At 42.5% G+C, this 23,141-nt stretch overlaps 1 protein-coding gene and 1 long non-coding RNA gene across 6 annotated transcripts in view; one reads left to right on the top strand and one right to left on the bottom strand.

The window, feature by feature from the left end:
* Positions 1–16: 16 nt before the first annotated feature.
* On the top strand, positions 17–22,997 carry LOC126541690 (uncharacterized). 4 transcript variants are annotated; one of them, XM_050188577.3, is made up of 10 exons: positions 17–618; positions 1,430–1,558; positions 3,561–3,657; positions 4,644–4,699; positions 7,341–7,388; positions 9,238–9,349; positions 12,768–12,828; positions 17,805–17,906; positions 19,219–19,299; positions 20,520–22,997. In XM_050188577.3, the coding sequence occupies exons 2-10, from the start codon at positions 1,447–1,449 to the stop codon at positions 21,696–21,698; spliced, it is 1,848 nt and encodes a 615-aa protein (XP_050044534.2). In that variant the 5' UTR covers positions 17–618; positions 1,430–1,446; the 3' UTR covers positions 21,699–22,997. The 4 variants fall into 4 exon arrangements, with proteins under 4 accessions (XP_050044534.2, XP_054932815.2, XP_054932813.2 ...); XM_055076840.2 differs by lacking the exon at positions 17–618 and adding an exon at positions 711–733; XM_055076838.2 differs by lacking the exon at positions 17–618 and adding an exon at positions 782–947.
* Positions 4,651–23,141, bottom strand: part of LOC129387621 (uncharacterized) — a 28,734-nt gene continuing 10,243 nt past the window's right edge. Inside the window, exons 1-3 of one of the 2 annotated variants that reach the window (XR_008614799.2) lie at positions 15,548–17,798; positions 13,087–13,205; positions 4,657–4,739 (exon numbers count right to left, since the gene is read on the bottom strand). This is a non-coding gene — a long non-coding RNA (uncharacterized lncRNA). Of the gene's footprint in view, positions 4,740–13,086; positions 13,206–15,547; positions 17,799–23,141 lie in introns of those variants that run through there. The other variant, XR_011892791.1, reaches the window with a different exon arrangement.

The raw sequence follows: 23,141 nt of genomic DNA on the forward strand, positions 1-23,141 counted from the left end.
ACCGCTTATTTTTCAGAAACAGCTGCACAGTTTCCACGACCACGGCTGTCGACTGAGCCTTTGGAACTGAAGTCATACCGAATTATAATGAATGCGTTGCAATGGATCGCTTAGCGGGACCACGATGTCCATTGGCGCCCATTCGTTCATGACACATCCGAAATAAAACTATTCTGCATTTTGCTGCGGCCATCGGTTGTATTTGTTCTGTTTTCGCATGTCAGTGTGAAAAATGTGCGCAGTAGCTTGCTGAAACAACGAATTCAAAAATGAATAAATCTGCGTTTCAGTCAACGCGTGCGATACATAAAAACGTAGCGTTTGAAACCTTGCAGTGCAGTAGATTCACGGTGAGACATTCGTCTGTATAATTTGCCGTGCGAATCGACGGATCATCCTGTCATCACGTTTCCTAATAAAGGGGCACGTAGTTCAATGGAACATGGAACTGCTACAAACATACAAAGGAACACGGATATCGCGTCAGTCAAGTGAGGTCACGTGACGTCCGCGCATGGCGTCGGCTTCGGTTTGCGACAGTTTTTGTCAAAAGGGAAACTTCTTTCGTGTTTTTCTTCGTTTGTGCGCGTTTGAACCCGAGTTGGCGCATAAGTGAGGGTGAGTACAACGAAAACATTTACGCGCGGCGTGTGTGGCGTTACCTGACAGCTTGACAGCCTCGCTGACGCCAGTGCGACGACTGCGTGCATGACGCTGTTTGGTGCTCCGTCATGTAGGCTTAACGAGTTTTCTTTCAGATTTCCTTGTTTAGAGCCGCTTTTACCGATCCGGCAATAATTAAGAATGCTGGAGACGTGGTGCTTTAGCCTTACAGGCCTCTTAAAGCGATGTGCTGTGGAAGACGACTTGGGTACTTCGCGAGCCAACTAGCGTGCGGCACTACCTGCGGGATGCTCGCACTGTTAACTTTTTGACTGCAATACTGCGTTAGTAACCACTTGTTGCTCAATTAGAGTTGCCGAGGTGACTATTAATAAATAAGTTATGCTCATGTAATGAGCGACCCGCACATGACAAGCCCTTAAGGGCCTTTGTCGCCTCAACGGTCGTTTAACTACCGCCATGAGTATTGACATCGAAAAGAGCGCTGTCAATCAACGGTTGACTATGCATGAATGTAGGGCTCACTGTCATTGCTTTCAATTTTAGCGCTGCTTAACCGTTGTCGATACGTACACAAAGCCACTGGGCACGCCATGTGTTTCGGTATTTGAAAGAGTGCTTAAAAGGCGCTCGTATTCTTTTCTTTCTTTCCTTTTGTTGCAATGTTTGCGATGTCATAACGACCAATAGCTGAAGAGCGTGGGGGCATTTGCGCTCAATATCGCTGTGACGGAGCTGGCGGGCCAGCCCCCGCCGGTTCAACTACTGGAAGTGTGCTTATTGATTTTGGCCTTTTCGTACGCAGAATAATGAATTGACAAGATGCAGGGAGCGGGGCGGAAGAAATTGGTCGAGCTTAACCCCCATCTGACCTGTGTCCTATGCGGCGGCTACTTCGTTGATGCGACCACCATCATTGAATGTTTACACTCATGTAAGTTGCGTGCAGCACGTTACGGATTTCTTTTTTTCTTTCTTTGTATGAGAGATGCACTGTACATCATCGCTAAAAAGTACACGCCGGCATTTTTTTTTACCAGGACGTACGGTTGGCAGCGCTACATTAGTTAACATATAAGCGGAAACCTTAACACAGAAAGACTTGAATTTGTTTCTGCACTCGCGAAGCGGCGGTGATCCGTCTACCAGTACACTTTATGAAAACATTTGTGCGAAACTTCCTGCCTCAGAGTTCAGATTTCTTGCCGGCACAACCTCAAATATATATTATGGCCTCAGAATTAGGTGGCCTCAAATGTGCAGATGATGCCGCGAAATGAAATACACGCGCCATAACCGCATGTCTGTGTAGTTCATTGAAGGGATGTTTAATAATTTAAGGGCTTGAATGTCTGTCCGAGCTAACTATATTTAATCAGGTTGACTTCACCAATATAAGCAGTGGAATGTCCTTTGATGAAGCATGCATAGCCATTGTTAACCTTTTTCACCTGAATACAGGAGGTAAAAAACTGTATTGGCCTGCAGATTCTAGTAACAAGCTACTTTATAAAAGCATAAGTTTAAGTGCTCCAATTTCAGGGACACAAGGTTGCTTTCTTTGACAGTGCATTTAGTATTTTCAAAGTAACTCTCAAGTGAATTTAACAACTCTCATAACATTTAGATTTATAGGCGATTTTCAATCCATGCAAAACAATTTCAGGCATAATAATCATCTGACAAGTTCTTTTTACGTAGTGCCACTTGACTGATGTCTATTAATGCCATTGTTAGCTTTTGTTTTATTAGCCTCTGTTCTGACACGAGTGAAACTTGCGTTTTAAGTCATTTTGCTTAAACATTGTTTACTCATCCATGAAAAATTTGTTAGCCATTTCATTAGCTGACAAGAAATAAATACACCAGCGAACATAATGTTACAATCTCCTCATGCCACATCCATTCACCCATCCACACAGCCATTTGAAGAGCACCATGAGAAAATGAAAGCTGTGCAATGTGAAAGCTTAGAGAACTGCAAGGCCTGATAGATCACTATTCAGAACCAGTTGATTCACTTGATTTCTTAAAGTGTTCATTCAGCAAAAATAGTAGGTTATGTGGAAGTCACAGGACGCGCAGCTAAGGTTAGTTTTGTGTAGGGTTGTGCGAATATTCAATGTTTCAAATATGAATAAAATAGTCTTCACTATTTCAAAATTGGCAAATATTCGTTTCTGTTCAAATATAAGGGATAACAACTGTTATAGGAGTCTGCAGTGTGAGGTAGTGATGCAAGTCAGAATTGTTCCAAATGATTCAGCTGCATGAGAGCTGCAGCTGGCACCACTTTCTGAGTGGGATGGTGAAAATAACTTTGGCTCAATAATTTCCAATAATTCACTAAAATTGCCTCACTCTTAGGCAGCCTATATACAGAGTTGTCTCAATTTAGCCAAACCAACTTATTTGGCCAGTTTTCATGTTTATACCAATTTAAAACAATGCGGAGTGATGTATCACACTTCTCTCCTTCAATGGAGACAACACTCACATGCATTGCTAACATGCTGTTAGCTTGTTTTATAAGTCATTGCAACTTGACAACAGAAAACAGTCCTCATTTATGACTGCCTCAGATAAGGGGATGTCCAGTTACGAATGGTATTGCATAATGCATGTATGAAATAATCTAAGCAACCTTCTTTTTGTTTTCTTAATCCAAGCAGACTCTATGCAACCTTTTCTTTTTTTACTTTGTTTAGAAAGGAGAGAAAATATTTTGTTCCATATTTTAAGCTCATTTTCTCGAATATTTGTATTTGATTAGAAAATTTTGATATTCAAACACCCTTAGTTTTGTGTAAACTGCACGGGACATTTTTACTTATTGTGTTCCCACATCGAGCATGTGCATGCATGCGTTCTTTGTACTGTTCACCACAGCCGTCCAAAAATACAGCATGCATTTTTCCTTTTCTCTCTTTTCACAGTCTGCAAGACGTGCATCGTAAGGTACCTTGAAAAGCACAAACTATGTCCAGTCTGTGACGTTCAAGTGCATAAGACACGGCCACTTTTGAATATCCGGTAAGTGGTTGTAGCCAAGAGGTGCCCAATGCAATGTGGCCAGTATTCCTAGATCACAAAGCAGGCTAGAGTAGGCAGCAAGATGGGCAAAGGAGATTTTATGGAAGCAAGTGATTGCAGATAGCTGTGGCATAAAAGCTGACTATGCATTCACTCGATTTTAGTGCCTAGTCTTGTTTTTAATGGCAGCTGACCAGTACACCTTGAGTATGCTGTGCTTTCTGTGCGCAGAAAGAAGTGCTCTTTCGTGGGCTTGCAAATATGGATGCATACACGCTGTAGCCACAAAAGATTTTTCTTTTTCCTTTTCTTATTTTTTTGTGCCATAGTTCTCATGAGACATGTCAGGTAACTTGTTCCAAAATCTATGCCACTTCTTTGTCTGCAACACATCGAGTGTTTAAATACATTGTTTGTTCTGTAATGGTGACATGCGGAGCTACCATTCTGTCATGGCTGACATGTCCTGGCTTGGAACACCTATGTAGTTTTGCTAGTGCAGCCATTCCTTTGGATTGGGAGCAACCCTCGCTTGATTGGTGGCACGCAGTCACGCCTGCTCTTAGACATCAATATTTTAATTGTCCTACTTATGGGAAAGAGAACTTGCAGATAAAGAAATAATGTTTAAGCATGTTTGTTTACCGCACCTTCAGCAGAATTACTATGGGGTTGTGTGGTAACGGCAGTGACTTTTTTTGTTTAGGTGTGGAAAACAAACTTCTTAAACTTCACATTATTCCTTCCAACTTAAGCCACAAGAGTGCTCTCACTGATTTCATTCCATTGAAATAGCATATTGTGTGAACACTGAATAAAGAGTCTGAGTACAAGGCTCGCTGTACATAATTTCAAACAGAAAGTAGAGAAAGGACCAAAAAAATAGAGACTCAAAGCTTGCATGTCTACGTGTTGCTCTATGTGACACTTATTTTATTTATGCGTTTATTTTTTTCAAGCAAATTGCTCAATTCCTCTTCTTGCAGGTCAGACCAGACGCTTCAGGATATTGTGTACAAATTGGTCCCAGGCCTCTTCAGAAGTGAGTGGTAGTATCAGTTTAAAGCGACTTGGGTATGTCACTACAACAAAACATAAAAGAACAACCAATGTTACCAACATTTGTTTTGTGTGGTGCATGTATCCAGAGAGCTGATATCTTGCCGCATTGTTCACCTCGCAAAAGGGCAGTTATGTTGAGAGGTTAAGGATTGCTTGATGGTTGGCTAAGATTGCTTGAATGTGCGCAGTTTCAGACTCTCTCACTCTCTTTTTTTTTTTCTTTAATGGTTCCCATTTTTGCCTCGCTGCTTGCTCACTTATATACGATTACAGGGACCATGTCCTGAGATACATTTACTCTATTCTAACTAAGCCCTTGATCGTAACATGCACACGGTTGTCAAGACCGGAAATGAAAAATGCAATGCTCTCAATTGCAGCAAACACCCTGGCTTTCAGCTTCAGTTTGTTATTCATACAATTATTTACAAGAAATGGTACAGGCAAGGGTCCCATAGCCAGAGACTGCTCTGGGGCCCTTGATTAATTGATGTATAAAAAAAATTAATAAAACAGAATACAGAGCAGAGAGAAAAAAATGGAATAAGCAAAAAATAAGCAAGACACTGAGGACACACACAAAAAAAGCAAAGAAAGAGAAAACACACAATCATAGCTGATTACACAGCTGCAAATTAGCAAAATAAGATTATACAAAGTTAATCGGCAAATAATTTTTAAGTTGATGTTTGAGTGCTAAGTGATGACAGTTTAATGGTGTATGGTAGACTGTTCCAGCTTTAAGTGCGCAGAAAGAGGAAGCATCTTTCCGTAATTAGTATGACATAAAGGTAACAGGAAATTTCCTTGTGCTGCATACCTTTCATACTTCGAAAAATTATAAATGCGATTCCCTTGATATTCCACTGACTTGTTTTTCATGAGAGTAATGGTGATTGGCTTCGACTTGGAAAGAAAATGTATTGCATCCTAGCTACAGTGGACATCACTCATTGTTGCCGTTAGGTTTTGTTAGTTATCTTCTTATTACTATCAACAGCCCAATGGCATCACATTTTTGGTGTCATCTATGCCATTTCAGATATCGCACCTCTTAAATGCCTTGTAGAGCATGGTGGCTTAATGAACTTGCGGTACAGCAGACTTCCGTTAATCCAACTCCGGTTAATTCGATAGTTCGGCAAATTGAATTGCTACCAAAGGTTCCAGCCGGGGCCATTGCGTTTCTATGGGCATTATTTCATTATTTCGATCCTAGAATTGGCCTTCGTCGGATAATTCGAACTTGATCAGTTAGCATGCATGCGCATGGTTCCTATTGTACGTGAGACCAAGTGGAGTCACCGTTTGGCAAACTTTGGCTGAACCTCAGTAGTGTGGATGGCGCATGGCGCCATCTGCTGGCCACTACTTGTTTACATATGCACATATGAAGCACATATCCCTTAAAGCCTGTTTATTGCATTGTTGTAGCGCAGTCATAAATCATCGTATGCATTTCTTTGAAAATGTAGAGACTCATTTGGCTTTGTGCTTGCAACCGTAGTGTTGTTGTCGACATTGTCAAATTCCGCTCTGCTGTCATATTTTTCTGTGTTAGTGTTTTTGGTCAATTGGAGGTGTAGAAGCTCTTTAGCTAGGCTCTGGGTTACAAAAATATTTAACCTTTTAATGACAGCACATACAAATACCTGAAAAAAGAATTCTATCTGAATGGGCAAAAACGTTAAGAATAAGCATAATCATTGAGAAAAGAAAAGATATTTCGTGGAAACATTTTCAGCAATAAGGGGGATGCCCTAGGCGGCAAATTTGAAGGGGGCTTCACATTGGGCCACTTAAGGCTTCGTTTGGAATTTATGTAGGCAGTTCTCATCATGTGTGAGCCATAGGTGAACATTTATTTGCTTTACCACTGATATGACACCACTCCACTCACCGTGCTTTCAAAAGAAACAGTCGGGTGCCAAACTTCTTCCTCGTCCAGCATTCCTGCTCTAAATCAACGAATGAAACTTGCTGCCTCTCATTCTGTGTTGCCTGAAGACATTTAGCCAGAAACTTCATATTCATTACCGAAACTCAGCAAGAAAAAATTTCTCTTTCTGGTGTGTTGCTTGTAGGCAACACGTCAATACAGCTTACTGCTAACCAATGATGGTAGCTTGTCACTATTGCAGCTTTGGTTTTGAACTCAAATTTTGTGTCATTTCAAAATAAGTTTTTCCAGCAAAAAAGTGCACTAGAATCAAGCAGATATGGTGCCTGTGTTGGTATTTGCAATGTTATAAAACACAACCACAAAAGGCTAATGCCGGTAGTATGCATACAACTGTGAGCTACCCTAAGATTGTTTGTTTGTGGCCATTGCAGCTTTTTTATGTAAGGTTTTACTGACGGCACTTGCTCCATTGTTGAATCTTGCATAAAAAAGAATTGGGGCCTGCACTTCGTAACAGTTCTTGCAATTGTTTTCTTTGCCTTCGTTGCACCAAGTGGTTAACCTCTTCAAAAAGGCACACAATGCCACACCATTGTGAAAAACTATTGCACTGAGTGGTTACGAAATGTTGCTCCAGGTTTGCAATTTTGCAACATATTGAGTAGCAGGGAGCAGTGAAGTCACATTGTGCTAACTTTCTCCCTCTTTTTTTGAACAGATGAGATGCGAAGACGACGGGAGTTTTACGCCAGCTTGCCCCCATCTGGTCAGTCATTCCGAATACGTCAACATGCTTACTTGAACACATTCATTAATTGTATCATGCTTTGTTCATTTACTTAGGGAAATAAAACAAAGGGCAAGCTGCATTTAAGATTGCAGATAGTTATTTACTCACATGGATGTGTAGTGTTTGCAATTTTCTAATGTCATAAAAAAGGTGCTCGCATAATTTATAATCTTAAGCCCACAAGCAATGTTACAATAACTTTATAAGCGAATCTAGCATATATTGAAGGTATTGTGGCTTTCAGAAAGTTGTCATTGTCCCAGATACTTTGTAATAAAAGTCTTCCCTCAGGTTTTTTTGCCCAAAACATATGAAAGAGGTGCTACTGTGTTGCACAGGATTAGTGCCACTATTTTAAATGCAGTCCAATCTTTACGATACAATTGCGGTTAATCTGAATTTCGGGGTGATACAAATTTTAAGATGTCTCAGCCAGAATGCATCAAATACAATGTGTTCTAGTTTAAAATAACTCAAGTGCAGTGCTGGGCTGTAGTGGATGATCCGAATTTCTTAGCTGATGTGATATTTCTCTCAGCAGGGCATAAGTGCCTTATGCAGTTTTGAAGGGGTCGAGATTTCGGTCTTCCGTTATCCTGGAGGATACCTGTCTACTTAAAAAGCATTTATTGTGCCGTGTAGCGATTATTGACAACATAGGTGTAAAGAAATGATGGTGAAAATTTGCAAATTCCGAATTGATGCTCTCTACAACATCGTTAAAAAGAACGGTCAAGAAAGCCACTAATGACTTCTCGCTCCTAAAGGAATCTCCATAAGTAAGCAGAATGCCTCAATTTCACAGTGGTGCATTTGCTTTTGTCTGTTATGGTTTGTACACATTTCAGATGTAGGTATATTTAACAAGTGCAATTGGTATCATTGATATTGTATTATATACGGAACCAGCTCCTGGTGATGTCGTACGTCTTGTTTATAATTGGGACTAGTAGTCCACCATTGTCAAGAAAGAGTTAATTACACTGCATTTGAATGTGAAATAAGATGTAGTTTGCCAGGTGAGGCAGTGCCGTATGTTTGCGTGCATAACCCACACCAAGAATTCAAAAAATTTAACAGTGGAGTTGGGATGCGAGCTTTACGCGAATTTTGCCTTGATGTGCGACTTCACAACACTGTGAATATCACTGTCAGCGCGGCAGTGCATGCTGCGCCGGCGTGAAGCCACACCGCAAGGGCAATATTGCGCTCTGTTCTTTCTCCATTCTTTTTTCCTAGTTTCTTATGCTACTTTCCATTATACCAACACCCCAACTAGCCGAGCAAAGCATCTTGCTCGATCACGTGGAGCCTGTCCAAAATACTGCTAGTAATCTTTTCAGTCACTTTTGCATGCATAACCACCTGAGGTGTTGGTGTCTACTGGCAGTAGCATTACTAGCACTGTGCTAAAGCAGCATGCGTGGTACAGAGTCAAGATGATTGATCCTAATGCAATATTTGAAGCTAGTCAGCCGATCATAACCCTTTTCAGAGATCCAAAAAGCTTCTTTCTGGATCATAATGAATTCCGTGCAATTTAACTTGGAAAACCGAAGCTATGGAAGAGCGGAATTGTCCCATATTTAGCAGACACCCACAAGTGACATAGTATTTACGCCTCACTGTAGTGTGAGCTGTGAGCTCGCTGAAATGCTATGGGCTTGCATGCTGGCTTCATTTAGGCACGGGATCCGAGCTGAGCATATCCTGGCACAGAACATACGCTTGAAAAGTTATCGCTACTTTAATCTATAACGCTAGCTGATTGTGGTGGTGCCCTCATGTTTAGGCCTGCAATAACTTAAGAAATTTTCCTCCACAGAACGCTCGTCTAGGCCGATATCAAGCGAGGGAAGAGGAGACGTTCGCAACGTTGAGCGGCTCATCTTCAACCGTGAGGATTTGATCAGCGTGTCCCTGGAATACAGTGCCCGGTGAGTCGACAAGCAAAAATGCTTTTTGGTTGCGTGCTGACACTGTGCAGTTTCAACTATTTGCCACCAAAGACTGCAGGCTGTGCAAGTGTTGGATGACATGCACATCTGTTTTGTCTTACAGCCCAGCACTTGGGCCTTGAGGCAATGCTTGGCACATTTGTTTTGTACTTTCCGTATCACTTGGTTGCACTACAGCTGCGTTTGGTGTGTTAGGTTAAAGTTAAAAAGTTGGGCTAGGTGGAAGTTATCCATAACGAAATGTACAATAAATGTTGAGAGAATGGCAATAAAGCATCAGGGAGTATTAAAGATAGGAGACGTAAAGTTAGACAAGGCTGTTTGTTGGCCATGCGTACAAAAAAAAACCAATGTAAAACACGCACAAAGGAGTTCGTTTTCGAGTGCAGAAAGCTGTTTGGGGATGCTATTTTTAAAACTCCCTATTGTTACCCACAATGGTGGCTCAGTGGCTATGGTGTTCTGCTGTGAATGTGAGGTTGTGGGTTCGATTCCTGGGCAGCGATTTCATTCTGATGGGGGCGGGATGCATAAACACTTGTATACCATGTTTTGTTCCACCTTAAAGGGCCCCTCACCAGGTTCAGCCATTTTGAGTTTGCAAGTGCAGAGCATACAATGCACGCTAATGATTGTGTCTGCAAAGTATTACGCCACTAGGCGCCACGAAAAGAGCTGAAATTTCACACCAAATGCCGCATGCCCTTCTCCTTGTGGGCAACGCACTCCCAGCCAAAAAGGACGCCAATTGCACAAGTTGGCCTATGTAAGTTGCAGTGCTGTGGCGTCGCTCGCAGTGACAGATGACCTTAAGAATTATTCAAGGCAACATCAGTTATTTGTTTGATCTCTTGCTTCAATAGACAAATTAAGGTTTAGAGAAATAATAAAACCTACAAACTGAATGTCTGTGAGTCTTTGTTTCACTATGTCGTAGCAAGAGGGACTGACTTCTGTTTTGTTTGCTTGTTCTCATGTCATGCAGTTACGTACACATGAAATAAAACTATTTGCCATTTTCTACCAGGTTCCAATGCACGATCATGCTCTTTGATCAGCTTGCGTCTGCCTCAATGCTTGTGACTGTGGCACTGACTTATACCGCAATAAGGTGTTCTCGTGCAGAGCACGCAAAATCGTCCGCCACACGAAACAAGACAGATGCAACAGCTTGCATGTGAGACCATCGTCAGAAGTGCGCGACTCAACAAAAATGTGATCCCCCGGCTCCGGTATGCGAGAACACAGGGAAGGAATTTCGCTCGGGGAGGCTAGATGGGGGCAAGTGGAGAGTTGCCTATGTTGGCAGTGACGCTTGCCTCCTGAAATCATGGGTTTGGGGCACTTCAGATATTTATATCTCTGCTATTAGGGGACTAATTTGAAAGTTTCTTGCGGTAGAACACTCGTTAAAGGACGCGTAATAACTTCCAGCGTATAACCAAAGTTTGTTATGTGGCTTGGTGAGGGGCCCTTTAAAGAACACCAGATTGTCAAAGTTAATTTGGGGACCTCCACTATGGCATCTATCATGGCCTACCATGCAGCTTCAGGACGTTGCCCCACAATTTAATTTTTAATAACAATATTTGACAGGTGCACTAATCGTCTAAAGAGTGTAGTGCAATGCAATAGCTATAGGAAGGTCAAGTGGAATGCTATGGTGTTCCATTGCGTCTGCTCATGAGGTTAGAGGTTTGATTTCTGTCCTCTGTGTATGCTTTCCACTGGAGTGGACTGCAAGCATGCTTGTATCCAGAGATTTTGGCATATGTTACAAAGACCGCACATTGTCACAATTAATTTGATGTTTTAAAATAGCCAAGGTATTTTTGCGTGTATGACACACCAAAAATTTAAGAGGAAAGTCAGGGTGCTTTTTATATGCAAATTTCAGCTTGAGATCTGGCTTCATGGCAATGCCTGCCACAATGCCATGAAGCCACACCTCAAAGCGATGTTTTGTTATCTCCTAGGAAACTGCACCCTCTCCTCACTCTCGTGTGTTGGAGCTCCCCTCTTTCGTGGTCGCCTATTCTCCTCCTCTTTTCGGGTCGCCATTTTAGGTTTTGGCTGTGTTAGCAGCTAGCAAACAGAGCACGTGATGCCAGCGAACCATAACTCAAATTGCTGTGCTGTGAGCTGCGATCAATGGCAGTCATTTACAGCGCAGCAGAAGCTGAAGATCAGCGTCACTGAAGAGTTGGGCAACAGATCCATTGACGAAAGATACATGGACGAGTCGTGCATCTGCAAATAGAGACTGTTCTTACAAATTTGTGGATTTTTGTATGCAGGTTGTTGTAATTGGAAGTGCGGGTTATATGAGGTGAATTATATAGAATAAAATACAGTAATTAGTCCATCATAAAGACTTTGGGGCATAAAACCTTATCTGTATCATTACTGTCAAAAACAAAATTGAATGCTACTAGTCATCCGTCCAACATGGTGGTGGGGAGTTCGACATCATTCATGGTGACAATGAGGGTGTGAGCACAAATTAGTAGCACGCTAGAGGATGGCAGATTCCTAGTCCATCACAAAAGCACTTCTTTTACATGCCTTGGTATCTCAATGACAGCAGTACTCAGTTGTGGAGCACAAGAAGACTGCTTCGATTTCTGGTCTTGAAGAGCATTGGTGGGGAGTGCATAAATGTCTACTTACCAAGATCTTAGCATACATTGACGGTCACGAAGTGGCCAAAATTAATACAACACCATTCAATACAGGGTCTTTCATAGCCTAGGTAGGTGCAACTTGGGGCATAAAATGAGTTGTTTTTGCATTATGTCTATACTCCGTTTCACGCATAGCAGGCAACGCTGTGGAACCTAAGCAAGTAGTGTGACCCTAGAAGTCTCACTCTGAGCAATTCACAGTGTGATCTGCAATGCAATGCTTTCTGTGAAATAACTACTTTATGTATCACAGCTGCAACTTTTAGACACAAGTTTCCATCACATCACTTATTACTCCTGCATATTTGTGCTTCTGTTAGGTGACATACTATCTTTCACTTGTGAGGACAGTGATGCGCTGTGGCTGCTGGTCATATAAACGTGTTACTTTGTTCATGTGGTGGTAATAAGGTTTAGATCTATGTATTTCATGTAATAAATACTTTATATTTCGCAACTTAAGAGTATGAGACTTAATTTTACATTGAATTACACAGCATGTACCTAATACCTTTCTCGTATGTGACGCACTACCTTGTGGTTGCAATGCGCACAGTAAGTCTTTGTAGCCTGCTATGTATGAAACTAAGTATAAGGTGTTACAAATATGCAGTGTAGATAGGTGGCAAGAAAGTGCAGTGCACGCTTTAGCAGGCATATCTCTGCCTTGCTACTACTGAACTGAAGTTCAAGTGCTTGTTTTCCATTTGCAGGGATATTCTGCCCATTCGACCATTGTTGCTGGGGCCTCCTCTACCTGAAAGCCAGGAAAGTGTAAGTTGCATATGGGGTGGAGCATTTTGCCAAAGCAGCGCATAGAAAGATATGGTCGTCTCATCCAACATCGTTACCATAATCCAATTGTGGTATCCATTGTTATTGTAAACCAGTTATCCAACTGGGTTACATAGCACAGTAGACTCTCTTTAAATTGAAGCTCAAGGGACCAGGGAAATTAGTTCCGTTTATCAGGAGTTCCATTTACTGAGAGACAAAGCTGAATACAATTGCATGAATTCAAAACCAACCAACCATGAGGATGGTGTTCCATTTAAGAGGCGGTTCCATTTAAGCGAGTTCCATTTATCAAGATTCCACTGTAGACTCATTTGGCATTTATTTAGCTCTTGTATTTCTTTTTTCCCCACTGCCTGTAAGCAGATGCAATTGATTCCCATTAATTCAACGTTTTGCTTAATTCAAACTGGAAAGTCCCAGCGAAAAACCATACACTGCTGTGGATGGAACACTTGTTTAGTTTGAATTCAAAGGCTTCCGGCTTCAGTTAATTCAACTCCTACCGGCACCCCCTCATGCATGCAGCAGTTACTAGAAGCTTAAAAACACGAAATTCAGCAGACGCTACTGCTTCCCTAGGCGTGAAGCTGCTTTATTTAAATATATTTAAATATTTTAGTGGCTGATGTTCATTCTGCCTGTGAAGCCATTCCTTCATGCTTGTTTCATGTCATGTCATGCGGAAGTAGCTTTTAACCCTTTGACTACTACTACTGAGATAACTCGCCATTTATCAAGAGGTAATCCAGACTCGCGAAAACCTTGAAAGTTAAATTTCTAACTGCAGGTGTGTGGGGGGGTATTCTGTAGATGTCCACCTAGTGGACGTGTCCATTTATTCTGCAGCTGATTGGCTGGGGGTGCCCATCTCTTTCTGTCCCCCCATCCCAGCCAATCAGAACTTCAGCAGCAGATGAAATGGACATGACTGCTAGGTAGACACTTACATAATACCTTCCCGTCCCCCAGTCATCCCTCAGGAGGAGCAAGTGTTTCAGTGCTCCGTCACTGTGTCTCAGCAGCTATGGCAAAACAAGCAGTGTGGCAGGTCTTTCTGCACATTAAAAGGCAAAGAGATTGACAAATACTTGAACTAGTTTTTTTGTAGCATGTGTTGAGTCAACAAGGAAAAAACATAGGCCGGGTATAGGAAGGGTAGCCATGGCCATGACAAGCCTGGCATATCCGTCCTTCTGGACTATGGCAGACCAATAAATTTATTAACTGTTTACTAATACTAAAATTGAAGAAAATGGTGACAAAAGAGTAGCTTATATCTAGCATGAAATGTCCACTGAACCAACACACAAAGGAAAAAGAAATTGCAGGGGATGTGTAGCAGTTGAAAAAAGAACTTGGCAGTCAAAGGGTTAAGCATGTGTGCTCTCTCTGCCTTGTGCCGGTTAAGCTGCACTTCAAGAGCAAGAAACAAAAATGCATTATAGGCTATTGTAAGCAACTTAGATATGAATTCATTCATTTTACTGCTGTTTGTTAATTCATCCTTTTGTATGTCAATTAAATTTTGCAGTTTTGCATGGGTCAAATCATTAGGAGTCAACTGTGTCACTAATTTCGGGGTATACACAATCTGACACACCATATTTACTTGAATCTAAGCTGACCTCGATTCAAGCTGACCCCCCGAATTTCTAAAGCCAGAAAAAATTTTAAAAAATTACCTCGAATGTAGGCCGAACAAGAAAGTGAGGACAGCGTTCACAATATGAGAAAAGCATTTATTTAATATGAACATGCCAAGCTCACTCTACATTATCATCGCTGCTAGCCTCGTCGCTACAGCCCAGACCACGCGAAACCTTGCGTCCATGCACCCACGCATGCGCAGACAGTACAGCATGGCTCGCACGCATGCTTCAAAACGCGGTGCGATCTTGGTGAACAGCTCTCTCTTATCGCGCACTTATTTTCCTTATCGCTGTCATCTCCTTGTTGTGGCAGCCACAAAAAGTGTTTCCCGTTGCTCCCTCCAACGATGGACCTTTTTCTCATCGATGCTGATGTGCCGCCCGGCTTGAACGTTTCACAATGTCTCTGCGGCTAGTGCAACTTTTCGTTTGAAAGCGGCACTATAGTAGCATCGGCTGTTCGGTGCCATTACAGTGCCATGCTATGGGCTACACTGCACGCCAATACCACACAGCTACTGGCGCGGCTAATAGCAGCTGCAATACTGACTTTTCTAGATGGCACTAACTATGCACGATATGTATCATTTTCAATTATAAACTGGCTAGTTTTTTTTTCTTTTTTTTTAATTCTCGGATCTAAGCCGACCCTAAAATTTGGTATATGATTATTTGAAAAAACAAAAAAAAAACAATCGGCCTAGATTAGAATAAATACTGTACTTAATAAGGCATTGAAGTGAACTTGTGTTGCTTTGCTATTAGTCTATCACTTGTATAATTGAAGTGTGCACTATCAAAAAAATGGGCGTTATAAGAAAAACATTGAAAATTGTGCTCAACAAAGTTAACTCTCATGTAAAAACCACACAGGCATTTTGGAGTTCTTTAAACCAATAGTCTATCGAGTCGATGGAGTTTTGCATAACTCTATTGAAATCTTATATGCGTTCAAGCCGTAGTTTTAGGTTCCCCCTAGTGAACAGCTTGTTCACATTACCATGCTATAAATGATGTGCTTGAAGAATAATATAAACTATATTTACCTTGTAAAAGTAATTTATTTTCTTGCAATTCTTGCAACAACAGCAATCATCAGTCCAAAGCCATGACAAAAAGCTGGCAGATCCCACGCCCTGTGGGAATCAATGTTATGCTAAGTAGTGTGCTCCTCGGGGAGCCTACCAAGTTAACAAAACGACCATGAGAGCACCAAGACGTAGGCAGCTATTTCATTACCTACATGTCATGACCTATCGTGTTCGTCATGTACTCTTGTCATGCTATGCCAAATTTGGTACATACCAAGTTAACGAAACGACCAAGACGTAGGCAACTAGATAAATAGATACAGTCGAACCCGACTATATCGAACCCATTTACATCAAATTATCCTGTATATCAAGCAATTTCTGAACATGGTATAGTTACAATAAATATATATAGAAAAATTACACTTACATCGAAAAAAAATAGCAGCAACTCCCAATATATCAAACGTCAAGTGGCACAAGAATGCCCCCCGAAGTTGGCTTTCCCTTGATGCGGCAGGGAAACCCGCCAACATATTCCAAAAGCCTTTTAACCTGGTGGCGTGGCTCCATCCACCCGCTCTCCCTACTGCGACCGCGCCGCGTCAGGCGAGCCGTCGGCACCCCCCTGCAGAAAATGATCCTGACCCGCCCGCAGCGCTTGCCCAAACAGCCAATCAGAGGCTCTTGTACCCTCGTTGTGCGAGTTCTGTCGCCGCTCTTCTCGTTCCTTGTGTAAGCGCCTTGTGGGCTTTCTTCTACAGTGTTACTGTGGTGGATAACACAAAGCGGCAGAATTTGCCTTTCGCCATGAAGCTCGAAATCATAAGCCGAGTTGAATGAGGTGGGAAGTCGGATGTCACCACAGTGTACATGATTCCGAGGGGCACTCTAAGGGGGAGATTAGGGCTAAAGCAGACAAACGACCTGGTGTCCGTGGCGTCTGACGCGTATGCACGGCCATATATAAGACGTCGAGGCGGCCGTGTAGAAGTGGTTCTTCTGAAACCGCTTCAGACGAGCTTCTGTGTGCCTGGTGTTGCCGAAGTTCGGTGCGAGCTGTCAGAATTTCCAGAGGCCGTTGACGGATCAACGGTCGACGAGTTTGTAAGTGTGGATGATGGTGTTGCAACCACAGGAGAGCCCGAAAACGAAGTCTACATTACCGACATCATACTGAGCACAAGTGAAAGCAGGCACAAGGAGGAAAGCAACGACGATTCTTAGCCTGCTTCCTCCGAGGTGATTGGCACACTCGCACTATACTCTGTTCCATACATAGCAGTCAATGCTGTGGAGGCTAGAGAGACTTCTTTCAGTGGCTTCGTTGGCATTTTTATATAGTTCGATGTTCTTTTTACTGCAATTGTGCGCAACTGTTTCTTTAATGTAGGCTCAGCATTGAATGGAACAAGTTTTAATCCTTAGAAACAAACATACTGTGGTATACAGCTGCTAATGCATTGTTTTAGATCATTTTAATTTTTGTTGGTCTTTTCGGTGTTTTTTCAACCCGTCGCGAGGAGCCTCCTGTGCATGCTTGCATGAGCGAACGCTGTCGGCACACAGCAAAGTGTGAACGAAACGCACCAAGTGCTAATATTTCTTGACCGAACTTCTTGCGTAGCTTCCACAGCGTTGATTGCTATGTATGGAATGGAGTGTAGTCCGGCGCGTTCCCGCGAATGTGAAGTGTGTGCTGTCACAGGCCGCAAAGTTGCCCAAGCAGAAGATACAGGACTATTTCATCCGAAACTAAGCTAGTTTCACAACTAAAGTGCTTTTATAAATGGTATGTGCTTTTGTGAAGTCCAATTCTTTAGCAGGCTTATATTGAATTATGCCCTATATCGAACTGACACACGTTTCTTTGCGAGTTCGATATAACTGGGTTCGACTACTGTAAAGGTGGCAAATGTTTGCCAATGAATGCTTTACATTTAAAACCCTGCAGCCAGTAACTTCTGCATAGCTAAAATCATAGTTCGTTATTTCAGTATCGTGTACACAAACCCTGTAGAAAACGTGGTTTTTGCATATTTAAGATAACTGTTAGGGTTAGTCACTTTTGGGAATTGTAGCTTGAGGTGGTGGCAGCACAAGTGCTTGTGTCAGATGAATGAAGTTTGACCTGTAGCAGTAATACAACTCCTTTGAGTCGATGCAGTTTGAAAATTTCTGGGGCCAATAGCCATTGAAAAGTGTGCATAGGCATAAACAAAATAGTATGCATTGTAATGAATTTCTGTGTGATGGGAGCACTTGTTTTCAGCCTCCAGGCAGCCACCGGTACCTCCTTTGTCCTGGTGGATTTACCGTGGGCCACCTCAAGAAATTCCTGAGGGCAAAGTTTGGTTTGTCCAAGAACCATGAGGCAAGTAGAAAACTGGCCTGTTTAGTGAAGTTGCTAGGTATTCATTTTGGCCAGTAAAACTATTTTGCCTCTGCCTCACCGTAAGGAGGCCCTGAATATGCTTGGGCATCTTGGGTGAACAAGCATAGTGTGCATAGTAGCCAGTAGTGATTGGTGTGTGTCAAATATTTATTGGTGCACTGTGAGGAGGTCATAGATTTTAGTCACTTAAACACCATTATTAACAAGAGTTTTATAATTATTCAGCCTTTATGTCTGGGGTTTCTTAACATGCAAGTTGTTCTGGATCAATTGTTAACCAGTTCACAAATATTCAGTTGTACCTCAATGTAGGTTGGCAAATTGGGGGGGGGGGGGGGGGGGGGGGTTCTATCTGTTTATTTATATATATAGATTTTAATGAGATTAGTGCTATTCAGTCCTTGTGTCTATTTCAAATGTGTACAGTGCAACCTTGGTAAAGTTTGAAGAATATTCAGATTAAGTGAATTTCTGAATTAGTTACCTAAAGGATTTTTTCTGGGAGTTAAAAATGCCAAAATTTTTTTTATAGGCATTATATAGGCTTTATCTTGCGGCTGCATGGTTACTTAAAGGGGCCCTGAACCACATTTTATCAAAGTAGAAAAAGGCATTTAAAGTGAAAATAGGCTATTTCAGAAATTCTTCTCCCCAGAAAGTACTCTAATGCATTCAGCAGAAGCAGAGTCATTGGCAATCAAACATGGCCTCCACTGTGCACCCGTTCCTTCTTCAATGCCTTGCACTGCGAAGGCTACGACGCAGTGGGGCGTGCCCACAACGCTCCGCCTTGCAGGTGTCAATCTTGCGAGCTTCACGCACTGCGTACAACAGCAAAACTTGGCTGAAATGGTCACAGCAGCTTAATTTGCTCGCGGACCATGTTATTTCACCAAGCCCGAGGGGTGGTTCAGGGCCCTTTAAAGTGCTTGTAAGTTGCAGAAACACTTAGCGTAGGTTACGGCATTCAGGAATATATTTTTGGCTGGATAACATTGTGTGCTCTTCTGGAATCATGGCCATTCCAGTCAAGAAAATGGATTTCATGTGTGGTGCCCACTACAAGGAGCATGTTCTTCTGCTGGTTGGTGATAATTTTCAAGCATTTCAGCTGGCATCATGCAGCTGCAGAGATGTAAAATTATCAAAGGCTAGCTTGCACATGTGCTGCATGTGTGTGAGCCACACGGCACTGATGTCTCGGATTTACAATACTGCCATCTCGCAGGCCAATGATTAATGTAGTGGTGCTAACAAAGCCTAATCTAGTGCTCATTCTCTGTGGATGCAGGTGGATGTGATGTACATGCATGACCACCTCCTGGATGAATATGCTCTCATGGACCTTGCCTACATTTACTCTTGGCGCAGGGTAAGAATGTCTTCGAATGCTATGGCACATTTTTCAGCAGCTGCTGTGCTTCTCATTCTATAAACACTTCTGCTTACAAGCTAATCTCCTTGGGAACTTCTGGTACTGTCTGCTAAATTTAAGCAGCTTTCACTGCATTGCCAGGAAAGTTGTTGCTGCTTATAGCTGTGATGAAATGAAATGAGTTGCTGAATTGAGCCTTCATTGAAATCCTGTAGGCATTTCTCGTGCCACTAACTTATCCTTTCAGTTTCTGTTGCTCAGCTCTTCCTTTCTTCATCTTATAATTGGCTTTAAGAGGAAGCTTTAGCTTAGAGGCTGCTGTCTAAATACATGGGAAAGGAGAAATTGTTTTTCACCGCAACCACTGCACCAAACTTGAGTTTTGTTGCATATAAAAGAAAAAGTTAATATCTAGTGGCTGTTTGTAGCAAACTTTAGATCTAGGCCGTTAAAAGAAGAGTTGAAAGTTGCGAGTTTTCAAAATACGAAACTCAAGTTTACAATTCTGCAACTCGGCAGTGAAAAATGATACCACAATTCTGTAAATTGCATCTAATACCACATCTAAAACGGATAAAATTGACGTATTATACAAAGCTTTCAAATATACCACTAATATACGAGTAGAACTTTTGCAACACCTTTGTAAGAAGTGTAACAAATTCGCGTAAGATAGAAATTAAGTTTAAGAAATTAAGTTAGAAATCAAATTTGTCTGCTTTGGATGGTCTAACAGATGCAGTTTACAGAACTGTGGTATCTGTTAGTGCAAAGCTGTGAATTTGGAAATTTCTTGTCTATTTTTTTTTTTCAAGCTTACCAATTTCTAAAAATTCCTGTTCAGATATTCAAGCCCTAAATAAAATTCCACTTCCAGCAGTCACTAGAACTTAATTTTTTCTTTCAAATGCAACAACTTTCATTAAAATTGGCCCAGTCGTTATCTCAGAAAAGTCTTCCTGTGTTTTACATGTATTTGAGTAGGCGGCACCAGAGTTGGGCTCGGGCTAAAGCTTCCTCTAAAGCCTGTAGTAGCGTTACTGGAGCAAACTTCCTGTTGCTTTTCTCGTAGTCTTTCTCTCTTGAAAGATTAGTAAACAGGTACTAGAATGCACCTATCCCCTCGCCACACAAGCACAAGATAAACAAACAGCAGTACATCTTTGCCATTCTGGCCCTACACCAAGTCGTCTTTCTCTACTCTTGACTTGTTACAGAATGCCCCCATGCGGTTGCTGTACCGATTTCCTGTGCTACCACCATCACTCATGAGTTCGAGCTCAAAGGCAGATGAAGCGGTCCCTGTGCCACCAGATGAAGGAAAAAGCATTTTCATCGGATCCACTGCGTCCCATCAGACCAGTGACCTGCCACCAGCTGGCTCTGCATCAAGTAAAAGGGGACGTGCTCCTTCCAGTAGTGCCAGTGCGAATGCTAATGCAGTGTGTGCCACCAATCCTAGCCATGTGAACCCCGCAAGTGGTAACTGCAGTGACACAGGCAATGGTAGTGCTAACCGCTCCAGTACAATTAACCGTGTCAATTCTGGTTTTTCCCAGAATACCACTTCACTCAGCAACAAGGACACTGCTGCTGTTGGCATAGCAGCAGACTCTCAAAAGCCAGTTGGGCCAATCAGCACGAATCGTGAAAGCTCTCCTGCAAAGCAACCTGTTGAGACTTCTTCAAACAAGCGTGTAGAAAATGCTAGGTCTAAACAGGGTGCTGTAAGCTATACTGGCAATGTCAGTGGTTTGTCACCAGCAGGAAGCCCACAGCCACCACGAAACCAACAGCCGTTACAAAGTCAACAATTGCCACAAAGCCAGCAGCCATCCCGAAGCCAGCAGCAACCACAAGGCCAGCAGCCATCACAACAATTGCCACAAGTGCAGCAAACTCCACAAAGTCAACAACCACCACAAAACCAACAACAAAGGAGCCCACAAGTTGTTAAACTTCCTGCAAGCATGGAGTGCACTCCTTGTTTGCCCACGCCTCGTGCTACTGGCATCAAACCCGGTGTTGAACAGAAAGTGCCGTCCAGTGGGGCAAGTTCCAACCAGCCAGCGGCTTGGATTGGCCGCACGCCCGGTTCCAGCCCAACAGCTAGTCGTGTGATGACCAGTGGACAGAGACCTGGAAGCAAGGCTGCCGTGTTTTCGAAGACTACACCACCATCACATCGCAGAAATGGTCTATCAACAGCGAACGGTGTGCACGGCAATTTGCGACTCATCTTGCCTGCGCCAGCCAAGGCTAATGGTCTCACGGACAGTAGGGAAGTGTTGCCAAAGGCCACTAAGGCAAGCAGTCGACCGAGTGACAGCCCAAGCAGCCCAGCCAAGCGGCCACACTTGGACTCACGGCCTGGCAAGGAGGCTGCGGTGTCATGACCTTGGACACCTATGCGCGTGTGTATATAGGAAGGCACAGCACAACTACTTCAAAGCAGGTCGTTTCCAGCAAAGATACATGTGCGTTATTGCTAGTGAAGTGCAGTTAAGACACAGATTCGTTAACTACAGCAGTGCATTATGTCTTCTTGTTCCTGCTGGCAATCCATGCGAGTATGCTTTCATAAACTGGAGACAGTTGATAACACATGAAGACATCTGCTGGCAGCATTTCTTCTTTACCACAAGCTGATTATAAGGATGGTTGGTGAAGGCTTAAAAGTAAAGTGTAATAATTTAGGCTGCCACAAATGGCTTGCGAATTTTCTTTCCTATATGTTTCAAGAACGTTAATTATTGTTTTAGTTCCTCTAAGTTGTGCAGATAGCCCTCTTTACAGTATTTCTTGCCGTTAAAATGTGCAGGTAACCCTTCTCTTAACAAGTCTATCTCCTTTCTGCTCTCAGCATAGTGGAGAGCCACATGTGCAGCATCATTACGGTTCTCTGCTGGACATATAAAATTGCTTTATAGGTAGGGTCACTTACGAGCACAATATGCAGCTGGGAACTTCCAGTAGGAGTGAAAAATCAGGGCCACGATATTGTAGCGATGCCTTTTCCCGATCTTAATGCCTTTCAGCACTTCGTGTTCGTGAGTGGCCATGTTTGATGCTCCACGCAGGGAATCTCTTAACTACTCCTGAACGCGAAAAGTGCCGAAAGGAATTAGCATCGAAAAAGGCATCGCTACAAAATTGCAGCCCCCGAAGTAATGAGTAATCTCCTCGATGCTGATCCTGCTTTGAAGTAGTGTTGCGTACTATTAAGTTATTTACCTGGGGGCCACTGCAACAAGGAAGTTGAAGCAGTGTTTTGGACGCTTCATATACTGTGTGATACAGCTCTAAGCTGTCTCATTTCGCAAGCAATGCAAAGAGCATGCTTAGACTGACCACACCGAGCTTGTCACAATTGCAAGGCACAAGAAGCCTCGTGTTACATAGCAACTATCAGATGTGTATTATATTTTTGCACTTATATTGAAGCACGTGTATAAAGGATTTGTACAGAAATGAAGCCCCAACGGTGCCTGAGCCATCATCATTTTTGACTAGCGCTATCTTAAAGCACACATACAGAGGTATTGTACAGAAATAACGCTCCAATGGTGCTCTTTCACCACTTTGACCAGCAGTGCCGTTTCCAAAGCTATACTCTGTTTTTCATCGAAGTGCCAGTTTACAAATGTAATAAAGAACATTGAATCCTCAATTGGCAGGTGGAAATGCCAATCCCAGATATGTCTGCAGACACTTGTTTTGCTTCAGCTACTGTCCAAGGGCCCTGAAAATACTTTTCTGATATTAGAACGGCCTCACTTTTAAAGGGCCTCTCGTGAATCATCAAACCAGACATTCGTCTGGTTGGCCTCCCTACCTTT

The sequence above is a fragment of the Dermacentor andersoni genome, chromosome 2 (assembly GCF_023375885.2).
Source record: "Dermacentor andersoni chromosome 2, qqDerAnde1_hic_scaffold, whole genome shotgun sequence".
Classification (NCBI taxonomy): domain Eukaryota; kingdom Metazoa; phylum Arthropoda; class Arachnida; order Ixodida; family Ixodidae; genus Dermacentor; species Dermacentor andersoni.